The sequence below is a fragment of the Hetaerina americana genome, unplaced genomic scaffold (genome assembly GCF_022747635.1).
Source record: "Hetaerina americana unplaced genomic scaffold, ioHetAmer1.1.p SCAF_8, whole genome shotgun sequence".
NCBI lineage: Eukaryota > Metazoa > Arthropoda > Insecta > Odonata > Calopterygidae > Hetaerina > Hetaerina americana.
This window is the reverse complement of record NW_027287427.1, coordinates 73,297,152-73,309,536: the sequence shown is the minus strand read 5'-3', so window position 1 is coordinate 73,309,536 and position 12,385 is coordinate 73,297,152. Positions and strand designations below refer to the sequence as shown.

The window sequence follows — 12,385 nt, the reverse complement described above, 5'->3', positions numbered from 1 at the left end:
TTTTTATAATTTACATTGATTTTATCCAGTAGGAGCTCTCTCTCATCCTATGCCATTACTAATTTTCATTTTTTGTTTTCCTTCCATCCATTTTATTTTTTCATCTTCTCATACCCACATATCAAAAGCTTTCAATCTATGGATGCTCTTACCTCTATGACCAGGTCTCACAGTGACCTATATTAAAGTTTTCATGAATATGTTCTTTACATATTTGCTTAAGGTGTTTTTTTTACTCCCGCCTAATGGTAAAATCTTCTTTACCTATTGTGATTCTCTTTTTAATGCACTCTCTACTTTGCCCACCTCCATCCAAAGAACTTCCTAAATTGGTGAACTGTTTTACCTGTTTATATTTATTTCCCCTAGCTTCCATGTTGATCTTAGCATTACTGCATCTTGATGAACTCATTTGAAACTTGAATCTTTTTATGATTCTCATCCCTCACTAATCACACGTTCTGTAAGCTAAGCAATGATTGCAGCACTTTGATTGGCTAACTATATGTTATCTCTATCTTTGGTCATTGAAATCCATAAAAAAATAATATGGCCAACTATATCTTAATCATCAGTAAGTCCAACTCATTTTTACCATTTCCCCACCTGCTTTCACTCTGACCTCCAGCCCTTTCAATGTCTCTGTTACCACTTTCTCTACAATTATATTGAAAAGAATAGCAGAATGAACGCTCATCTTAATCCCTGGCCTAACAGTGTCCATCCCAACTTCTACTATCTTCACTCATGCAGTTGAAGGCAATGCAGGTTTTTTATAAGTCATTAGTCATCTATTTCTGCAGTTTACTCCTATATTCTGCAAACTGTACATTCATTGTGTCTAGTATCTTGAAATCCTTGATATTAAAAAATATTACAAATACACTGTGGATGTACCTTTATTTTGCATTTTACTATTGACCTTATTCCTGTGATGGTATCATCACACTATTTCCACTTATCCTCTTTCTAAACCCCAACTGATCTCCAATATAATAATTTGCCCATTACTCATCCCATTATGGTCCTAAGTACTACCTTATCTCCATGTGAATTCAAACTTATAGCCCTATGGTTCTCACATATTGCTGCTTTTCCTTTTTCTGGAATGGTTATCTGCTCTATTAAACTCTACCAGTCAAATTGCCTCCTCACACCTTAATGTTATGAATGAACCCATTGAAACTTTTCCTTCTCAGATTTGCAAAGTCATGTGTATTTCTGCAAGGGTTTATATTTGTTATCTACCTCCACATACTTCCTGATGTTCATGTCCTTAAATCCTTTCCAAGAGAAAAAGACAGCTGAACAGAAGGCATGAAAGAGGGCCAAATTAGTTGGAACAGGAACTTAGAATGTTTGGATGATGTTGAGGAAAGGAAAATTATAAAATATAAAGTGAGAGATGGAGAGAGGAAATACAGTGGAGCCTCATAAAATGAGCATAATTAGTTCTCTAGAATATTATTAGTAGAAATAAAAGCTGAACTGGCAAACGTGGTTTTTGTTCAGATCTACATACCACCATGCAATAATGGGAGGAAGAAGTCAAAAGGTTGAATGATCAATTAGAGGAAATAATTGAAGTTTTTCCTGGAAGGATACATTTGATAGTGATGGAGGATAGGAAAGGTGGGTAAAGGAAGGGATAATAGTGAGGGGGGAATATAATTTTGGAACAAGAAATGACCGTGGGGAGAAAGCAATAGAGTTCTGAAGAAGATGGCTTGATCGAACAAATACTCGGTTTAAATACCTAGAGATCCAAATAGATATCAGTATAAAAATATTATGGTCGGGTAAGCATTTAGGAACAGTGAAATCAATTCAAACAGTTTCCTTAGAGGGGAAGCAGATTCAGATAATAATTTAGTTCTAATTAAATGAAATGTCAGATTCAAAAGGAGAAAGTAGCGATGAAGAATGAGGGAATGAAATGTAAAAGCGTCAACTGAGATGAAAAGAAAGGATTTTGAGGATGCAGGTGAAAAAATTAACTGAGGCCAGGGAGATGAGTACAGTTGAAGAAAAATAGAGACATGTCTCACAGAAAAGTTATTGAAAGCTACCAGTGATTCTATGGGAACTTAAATAGGAAAAGAACATGGGGGCAATGGATTACTTTAGAGATGATTAGGAATATATGTAGATGAAAGAAGGACATGGAGGAATATAAATGCAAATTATGGAGAAGAAAGTGCAAAGCGAGAAATAATGAATGGAAGTAAGAAACAAACATTGAAAGATGTGTGGTGGAAGGTGGTGTTAGAATAGAGAGTTAACAACAGGCGAAATGGCTGCACTGTACAGAAAGGTGAAAGATCTGTTGGGAAGTGAGAAGGGAAAATTTGCAAACAATATTGAAATTTCGGCAGCAAAATAATTAATTGAGCCATGAAAGACTTAAGAGAGATGGATAGAAAACATGGTGGGTCTATGCGGTAGAGATATCAAGCTGGCAATCTCAGACATAGAATCAGAAGGATGAGATGGATTGGTTCTCTTCACCAGGTCAGGGGTTCTGTATTGGCCAATATGGAACCCCTGACCCGGTGGAAGACCCGAGAAAACTTCATCAAGGTTAGGAAAACATGAAAGGAAGACTTTTTATGGTTTACTTTGTAGCATTAGTGGGAGACCATTTACATCTGATCAGAATTAGTTCCCACCACAAAAATGGAAAGGTAGTCTTTTGTGAGGACTACAGAGAAATAAGTTTGATTTTAAGGAGGGCTTATAATTAGATGGGGGATGCTCAGTTTGGGTTCAGGAAGGGGAGAGGCACTTGTAATGATGCCTTAGCAGTAACGGCATCACTAATAAAAAGGAGTACAAGCAGAATGTATTTTTTTGTGTCATAGATTTTGAGAAGTCATTCAGTAGAGTGAATTGAGAGAAGCAGATGACTAATCTGCAACCTGTGCATGTCTCCAGCCTGCTCAGGTGCAGTTGTTGCAGAGGGAGAGTTGGGATAAGCAGTGTTAGGAAGAGGAGGAAGACAGTTGTCCATTATCACCTGTACTGATAAACATTTGTGAGGAGGAAATGATAAAAAAGACATGAGAAGAATTGAAGTTGGGAATAAATTCAGTGTGGAATTCATAAAATCAGGTTTGTAGATGATCAAATTTCCATTAACCATGGAGTCATTCTGAGCCCTGCTGAGTCATAGCTGAGCACATTAGAAAATTAGAATGATAGGTATGGGGTAAAAATCAATGTAAAAAACAAAATCTTGTTAGGTTTCTCAGAAAGAAGAAGCTAAATTAAATGTTAGAGTAGGAGGGCAAGAACTAGAGCATGTGGAACAGTTTGCCCATCTTGGTAGGGTTGTGTATCAAGATAGTCATAGTAATAGAATCATAAAAAAAAGAATTGTGTTAGGCAAAGTAGCTTTCACAAATAGGAGGGATTTGATGACAGGGATTTTGAGTAAGGGTATCCAGAAAAAGCACATGTGGAGTTTGGTTTTATATGGCATGGGAATTTGGGTCATTGAAGCAAGGTGATGTATGTAGATTGGAGGCTTTTGAGATGTTGTTGTGGAGAAGGCTGGAAAATATAGAGGTGATGGGAAGGTAAAGAAATGAAGAGGTATGAGGCATGGTGGGGAGGAGAGAGGATTGTTGGGAGAAATCCAAATGAGGCATGGAACATTTTGGTATGGATGACGTGCTGAAGACTGACAGAGGAGAGTATGTTAGGAAAGCAAAGCAGGGAGGGAAAGGATAAGCATGTATGTGGATTTGAAGAATAGTTCATTTAGTGTGGAGTGTCAGGTTGTCTTGTTATGTGAGGCTAAGAAATGTAGACATGTCCAATCTTTTGTCCATACAAAACTACCTTTAATGGTAGACTACATCTATCTGTTCTATAGGTTGTAGTCCTTGTTTATCTTATTTTCTGCGGCTACCTGCCTATAAGTTTAATGATTTCATGTGATAATGGCCACAGACCTTGCTGCTAGGTATGACTCCCTGCCCCGCATAACGAATCCAGCAGTTCCCTGGGCTCATTATTTAGTTTGTTAATTCAGAGAATCTCAGAGGTGGGTTTCTGTTGCCTTCCTCAATACTCTTTTCAATATAACACGATCACTTAACACACTAGCACCAGTTTTGGGGCACCTCAATGAGAAACCAGTGCTGGATGGATTACCTTTTGTCTGGCTCCTCTGCTTTGATCTATTTAGCAAAGATTATTTCTGCTACTAGCACTTCTCTGTGGTCATCAGAGAATGCAAGTCCTTCAATGTCAAGGTTGTAGTCGATTGGAAAGGATAACCTTAGTATATGTGATACTGAAGGCACCTTGGTTGAATGAAGATTTAATTTAAAAAACCTTTATTAACAGGAATGCAATTTCCACCCTATCTGTAATATTTTTGCTATTATTTGTAGGAAGGTCATATATGTATGCTATGAAGTCAAAAACCTCAGGTTCTGCTAATTTTTATCCATACTATCTGCCAGCCGGATCATATATGTTGAGCTGCACAATTTCAGAGGTAGATAAGATTAATCATGAAAGAACACACTCCAATACAGCTTTGGTATGTATTTATGATGCAGTATACTCAATAATGCATGTTTTTATTTGATGGTTTTTGTATTAGTCCATAAAATTCTAATTTAACCAGATATCAATGAATATTAAAGATTGATGTAATTAGAAGTTATAATTGAAGTTACACTTGAAGTACGTGATCTAAGTAGGGTGCTTACATTGAGTAGATAGAGGTCCTAAGGGACTATTTATTTATTTCACATTAATGAAAACAGGACTTAGGCTATTAAGTCAGGCTTTTAGCAACAATATAACAATAGATATAGATTTTCTAGGATTCCATGCTGCACATCAGCAGAAACACAAGGGACAAATGGCAAGGATGTACTCTATGATATATGAGATGTATTCACATCATGCAAATATGTTACCTTCTGATCTCTGTGAGATTACCCTCAATAGCTGCTATGAAACAGGATGCTCACCAGAGACCTTGGGGGGGGGGGGGGGGTATTTAATAATCTAATGAATTCAAATAATTTTCAATTTTTATGACATTTAGGCCTCATTGGAGTGATGGAAATTGTTAAATTACAGGTAGTCAAATATGAAAAAGGAACTGTGCCTGTATGTGATTGAAATGTGTATTTTAGATAAGGTTGATGAAATAACGTTGCTTCCTGAAATAATTTCATAGAAATTGATGAAAATTTGTGAGCAATAAAAAACAATGAAGTAAATTAGGTATGGATGGAACCAAATGCTATTTCCATAAAACTTATTCTGTGGTAGGAATTTTTTTCAGATTAATGACCTTGGTAAATGTTGTCTATGTTTCAACATTTTTGTTACCAAATATGTTTAGTGTGCTAAATTGAATCAAGCAAATACTTATTTTTTGAATGGTCTATCCATTTTGTATCATCTTTGCTGTGAACAACTCAGTTTGTGCTACAAGATGTCTTAATGATTTCCTTAATCAGGGGTGAATAGAATGAGATATCCTTAAAATTAATGCATTATTCCATAATCTGCAACAAAGACATATGTTTGGTATTTTGGACTACAGCCATTACAATGAAGAAGACTAAGTCTTTTATGGGGGAGCATTATTAGTGTTTCTTCATTTTGTGTTGTGGTTGTGAATTCTGAGAGATAGAACACATTCCTGTACTCTGCATTTTGTTTAATGTCATCTCTATTTAAGGACATGTTGATATAATCAAATATTTCTTCATTTGAGAAAGCAATCCCCTGGGTGGGACATACATTTTGTGAAATTAGTTAAATTTTTTTTGAATATCCAAGATCAAGATTATATCCATATTCTGTGGAAGTTTTTTCTTTAGGGCACCCCAGGTGTTTGACTTGTGACATGTTGCCAACATTTTGTCGCTTAAAATTCAGATATTCCATTCCTCTATTCAGTGTTGGTTTCGAGTTATAAAACGGGTGCCCAATGCTGTTCTTGTCGGTGGAAACCAGCGGATAGTTGATTGGGCCAAACAATTTGTTGTTGATGGATCCACATCAGTTGACATTGATACTGAGCTTGCACGTAGATCCCGTTTAGTCTGGAGATATAACTGGACATGCTGGAATTCAAAGCATCCTGAAGAGACTGAATCATTCTGTAAAGGAAAAAGCACTACGTTACCATATGAAGGTAATTTTTGCTCATATATTAATGGATAGTTTTTCATTGATGGATAGATTAGTGTATCAAATCTGTTAGTTGGTATTTTGGTTAGCTTATTAATTTATGTATTGCACACTGACACAGGATATCTATCTTTTAAAAATTATTTATAGTTAGCATTTGAAAACTTGTACTGCAATGGAACTTGTCATGTCATTAATTTTGACAATTATTGGCAGTGTTATTAGTTTAATTATGATCATTAATATGATGGAAGTTTAATGTTTTTTGTTAACCTTTAGACACTTGCCACATTGCATTTTTTGTCCAAAGGGGAAATCAGAGAGGAATTGGCTAAGATTTTTTATTTTGATTAAGTCAACCTTCAATGAGTAAATGGATTGTAGAGGTGGCTACAACTATCTGATGGTATTCCTGAAATGGGTTATATTACCACAAAATAATCAGAAGAGGAACTTTCTTGCTCAGAGGTCACCATTAGTTCAATCTTTACAAAATTCTCATTAAAATAAATTTTGAATGATGGAAATTAAATGAATGATTTCATCTTTCAGTTTTAGAGCAATGATAGATTTTCCATGGGAGTGACTCAATGCATATCGCTGTGGCAACTCCTCTGGCCTATAAAGAGACAAACATCATAGCATGTTATTATTTTAATATATAGGGTGAGTCAGCATTACCTGAAAGTTTATATAAGGTAACACTGACTCACCCTGTATAAATGGTGAAAAAGAAAAAGCAGTGCTTGTAATGATAATTGGCACTCATGAATGCAATTAGGGCAAGATATGTAATATCACGTGTGAATGGTACCTGTTGCAAAACTTGATTATTTCTTCCTTGATTCCTTCCTTCATTAAAATTCTTTTGACAACTTGAAATGTTGATGTCCTTTTCTTTTTCAGAAATAGCAAAGGCCAAACATTTTACTAATCAGAATCTCTTGATAATCTTGAAAATGTGATAAATAAAAGAAACAATAATTGATATTTAATGTTTATCACTTGCATGGAAGGGAAAATCTTTTAATTAATTATTACTCTGAAATAAGTTGACTTGAAATGTGCAATGAGATTCTCTCTCATATGGTTCAATTATGCTTTAGTGGATGGTGCCAGAGGAGGAACAAGCTGGTATAACTGAGTAACTCTTCCTGCTAAGATTTGTTCACTTCTTTACTTGTTCTTTTTTACTCATTATTCTATAATTTTCCTGTCAGTTTTTAGTTGTATTTGTTGAAATATATCAGAAAATATGTTTTACTACTTCCCCTCCAAGGGTGGTGACAGTAAATTTTCAGGGAAGTTAACATGAATCCTTCAATCTATTCAATTGATTGTGCATTTCTTTAATTGTGTTTACTCTATTAAATTTGTATCAGTAAGTAATATTATTACAAAATCTGCATTAACCAATGCATTTGATGAATTAAGATTGTATTTGTATGAACAATGCAGTGCGATATATTAATTAACTTTCATAACTAAACTTTATGAAATTAATATGCAAATAAAATTCCAGGTACAGACACATCAAGTGAAAACTTATATAAATATCACTCATAAATAATTAGTTGTTCTTCTTGATTTTTATACCTTAAAGCAAATCTAATACATTTCATCTAGTAAATTTGAAAGGTGGCAATGCTCACGTCTAAAAATGTCAATGGTGCTGCAACCTGCGGGCAAAGTATAAAATAATTTCAATGTTTTAATGGCTGCCCTATATGTCATTTTTGTGTGATCAAGATTCCACCTATCATATAAGGTTTGCATAAAGTGTCCGGAAAATATTTTCCTCAAAAAGCCTTGAGATTTTTCAGAGTAGATCCCTTGAGCATTGGCACACTTTTGCTAGCAACTTTTCTATGACTCGAAGGCTCCCTGGTTGGTGGATTCTGGAAAGTCCTTGAGGGTAAGCATGCAAACTTCTTCAATGGCACTTAGGGTACCATAGTGGTGTCCTTTGAGGGAGGATTTCACTTTTGGGATTCAGAAATAGTCTGCTGGTGACAAGTTGGGACTTGGCATCAGGTGTAATCTTCTATAATGGAACTCTGCCACTTATCTATACATCCAACTTTCGTCTCCAATGATTACATTGTCCAAAGAGTCAAGGTCTTCTTCAATGCGTAGCAGGTCTTTGCAAGCATACACTCAACTCTACTCTGGTTGCCCATCAAGACCTTTGGGATGAGTTGAGTGCAGATCTTTTGCATTGCCAAATTTTCAGTGATAATGGTGTGCATTGTCATCTTATCAATGCGATCTGTGATCATGCTCACACTTAACTGACAATCTTGCCATTGATGGCCACCCAGCTCATCTTCCACACTCTCTTGGCCCTCTTTGAAGAGCTTGTGCCACAAAAAAAGGACAGCTTGTGATATGCTTTCATCCTGGAACACTTGGCGAATCATGCCCAACGTCTCCATACTCGATTTTCCCTTGCCAACATAAAATTTGATGGAGTAGCACTGTTGAATCATTAGCTGAATTTTGCACTTGACTGGGTCACTCAAAAGGGGTCCACTGAAAAAAGGATCTAGCCTGGACAAACGCTTGTAGGTGCTTGGCACCAGTTGAAGGTCGTTCCCCCAACCACCAAGCCTGTGCAATGCAGTGCACTGTCATGTCAGGGAAAAATTGTTCCTGATACATTTTATACACACCTTTAATTGTAATTGAAGACTTGATATCAACTGTTTATATGTAAGATGCCCATGCCTGCACTTAGTAACAGCATCCATTACAGGGTGAATGATAACATAGGTATTGTTTTCAGATATGTAATAACAGCATGAGGGTGAGGAATGTTGGTAATAGATAAATTGAAAATTAGACACTTTTGTGCACAGTGGGTTCTATGATAGCTCATACCCGATCAACAGGGTATTCACTAGTGGGTTTGTTTGAAGTTTATGTTACAGGAAGATGAGTTCATTTTGAAAATTATCACTGCAGATGTACCTGGACTTGATCATTTTTAATGAGAGAACAAGCAGCAAATCTCTGGGTGGAAATCTTAGGCAAACCAGCTACAAAAAAAGCCTGGTTGTATATAGCATCTGTGAGGAAAGTTATGCTCAACTCATTCTTTGATATTCAGGAAATGGTGTATCAGCATGTATTACCAGTGCATGCTACTGTAAATGGAACATAGTATGTGCTGAAACTTCTCCAAGACCACGTCAATCACAAAAACCCCCAGTTCAATGCAACAGACTCGATGCTGCACCACAACAAGCAGGAACGCACATTGCAAAAATTTTCTTGGGATATCTTGTGAAAATCCATGTGAAGTGTCTACCTCTTCCTCCCTATGGTTAAGACCTAGGTTTATGTGGCTTTTTCCTGATCATCATTGTGAAGAAACGCTTTTGACTAGCATACTATATTTCATCATCAGAAGCAGCAGTATGTGAAGTGAGCATTCTTCAACGTGCATTAGGTTCCCCTTTGTTGCAAAACTGAAGTAAAATCAATGAAACTTAAATATCATACCACACATTAAGCTAAAAATATTTAAAAAAATAAGTTTCTTCGTTATAAATAATATGAATTTAAAAAATTATGATCAAACTCTATCAAACAGGCATTTTATGTGGATGTTCTAGCATATTTTAATGAGAAGTAATGGGATTCAGCAATATGTGAGGGTGTACCATCCTAGTTTCTGAGATTGTCCAAGATAAAAATATTTAGCGTTACTAGTCTGTAAAAAAATTATGCATTCATTTAGAAATAAATTATTTTTTCCAGAGTCCAAAATTACGGTGCCAGCAAAGGCATTGTTGGTAAATGAAACATACATTTTTGGATTGATTGCAGCTGTTGATAATAGGGTCTCTGAGTTAGTTGTACAGGAAATCGTAGTAGTTGAAAAGAAACCCATGGAATTAGAGTTAAGGTGAGTTGACTGCTTTGTTAGTAAGATATTTTTATGGAGATGTACCAAGTTGAATATTTTCATTGGATTGACTCCATAACCCTCTCCATTTTTTGTGATTCTAATGAACGTATCCCTTTGCCTGTAAAATAACTTCCAACCATTATAGTGTAAAGTGGAACCTTGCTTAATGAGCACCTTGCACAGCAAGTAATTTGCATGGCAAGCAAAATTATATTTTGACCAAAATGCCTTAATGTGTGACTTTTTGCATAGAGAGGTGAGGAGAATTCCTGGAATGATTGCGTACCTGCTACTTCAGTATGTGCTCAGCACTTGCTATGCTATGCTCAGCTGCTATTTATCTTAGTGTTGCTATTCATCTCAAATTTTCCCAAATTTGTGTTCAGATATATAATTTGTGATTTCTTTTTGTGTTAAGTTTAATAATGTTTTTTGCAAAGTTTTAAAAATGTCCCAGAAGAAAAATCTGCCCGACGGCAACCACAAGAGAATAAAAATAACTAATTAAAATCATTGAAAAGGGAGAGTGGCTGATCTATCACGCACGTGCAATTGCCTTCCATAGAATGCATTACCGTGTTGCAAATTAATTTAGATGCAAAAATATGTTTCAATAAATGAGTGTTTTCTTTATGAAAAAGATAATTGTACAAATTATGCTTGTTGTATATGGTTCCACTGTATTTGTTTTTCTAACCTGGTCCTAGGTTGAAAAAACAACCAACAACATTGGAATAATAGAAGTTAATTCAAATAATAAATCATTTTCAATCCATTAGCCCGAAAAATAAATTTTTATAATGGTATGAGTAGAACAATAAATCAGAATGTTTAGGTGCTCATAATTGCCGGGGCAAAAAGAATTCTCAAATACATAAGTGTGCAAAACAGGTTAATTAATGTATTGCTATCATATGGGGCATTCTTTTTATTTAGAATAGGTGATATCCTTTTTGACAGATTCAAACAGACTGCAAAAGATGCTGGGACCGAAGATTTTAATGGAGTCATCTGCTAATGTGCATGACATTGCAACAATTTCACTGGGTAAAAAATAAAGATCAACACACTAGCACCTAAAAGTTGGCTTTAACCTCGTGGAATCTTGTGCATTTTTACGTGGCTACAAATACCTGTGCTTTTTATCTATGGAATTTTGTCATAACATTTTGTTCCTTTGAATCTCTGAAAATTTCTGGGTGTAAGAAGACACCCCAGTAGCTTGTATCCCTCCCACTCCCCACTCCTAGATCTACCACTCTTCAAAGTTAAGGATTGACACCGAAAGATGTAATTCTCTTTTTCTCCCACCTACATTTTAAACTTTTTCCCCTCGACCCTCCCTCTCGGACCAACCCCTCGCCCTAGATCAGAAGGTAAATAGATCAAGTTTGCTTCAATGAGGACCACCTGATGATGGTGTTAAACATTGAAACCTGGCTCTTGTTTTTAAATAAAGTATGTGAATTACAAAGTCAATAATTTAATTTCATTATGTTATGCAAATTTCATAAAGTTACGCTGGAGACAACAAATCTAACCATTCGTTAGCTTGTCTTTAGGCAGCATTAGGCCATGCATTTGCCTCTTCTAGATGTTAACATTTTTGTACAAAAGTGGTGCCTTTGCTTACAGTATCTGGGGTAAAAGGAAGATTTTCTTTTGTATTATCATGCCCAACAACTTCATTGATTACTCTCCATGCTCCCTTTTGTTTATTTTTTGTGTTGCAAATAAAGACCTTATATGCTTTATTTTTTGCACACCTAATTGAATTCTAATAGTCTCTTTTATATTTAAAGTAAGCCTCTATGTCATGCAGGCTTCCATCGATTTTGAAAGAGTGGTAGTAGATCATTTCTAAGAGCTAAAAACTCCTCTGTATACCATGGATTATTTTTACTTTTAGTGAGATTACAGTTGAGTATTATTTTAGTAAAGCAATGTTCAAAAATGTGTTTGAAATAACCCAAAAACTTGGAAAACCAAATTACTCAACAGAGCCACAAATACCATGCCAATTGATACAAGATAGATACAGTTTAAAACTCTCTGAACCTTCATCTATTATGGACCTAATATTAATGTTTTAACTTCTATTTGAGATTTTCTTTGGAGTTATTTGAGCCTTAAAAGTGAAGCATATACCTAGGTGGTCAGACAGGAGGTAGTCAATAACATTTATGATGTTAAACAGTTCATGACTGCAATTGACAATGACATTATATAGGCAGCCTGAAAGTAGAGTAGATTGTTTGTTTGTCCAGTATAAATGATAAGAAACCAAAAGAATTCCAAGAACCT

The 12,385-nt window shown here is 35.5% G+C and overlaps 1 protein-coding gene across 1 annotated transcript in view; it reads left to right on the top strand.

Moving 5' to 3' along the window:
* LOC139698142 (polycystin family receptor for egg jelly-like) overlaps window positions 1-12,385 on the top strand; it is a 67,265-nt gene that overhangs the window by 16,974 nt on the left and 37,906 nt on the right. Inside the window, exons 4-6 of the mRNA XM_071597066.1 lie at window positions 5,069-5,133; window positions 5,935-6,172; window positions 9,931-10,078. Of these exons, the coding sequence (XP_071453167.1) occupies window positions 5,069-5,133; window positions 5,935-6,172; window positions 9,931-10,078 (451 nt within the window). The remainder of the gene's footprint in view (window positions 1-5,068; window positions 5,134-5,934; window positions 6,173-9,930; window positions 10,079-12,385) is intronic.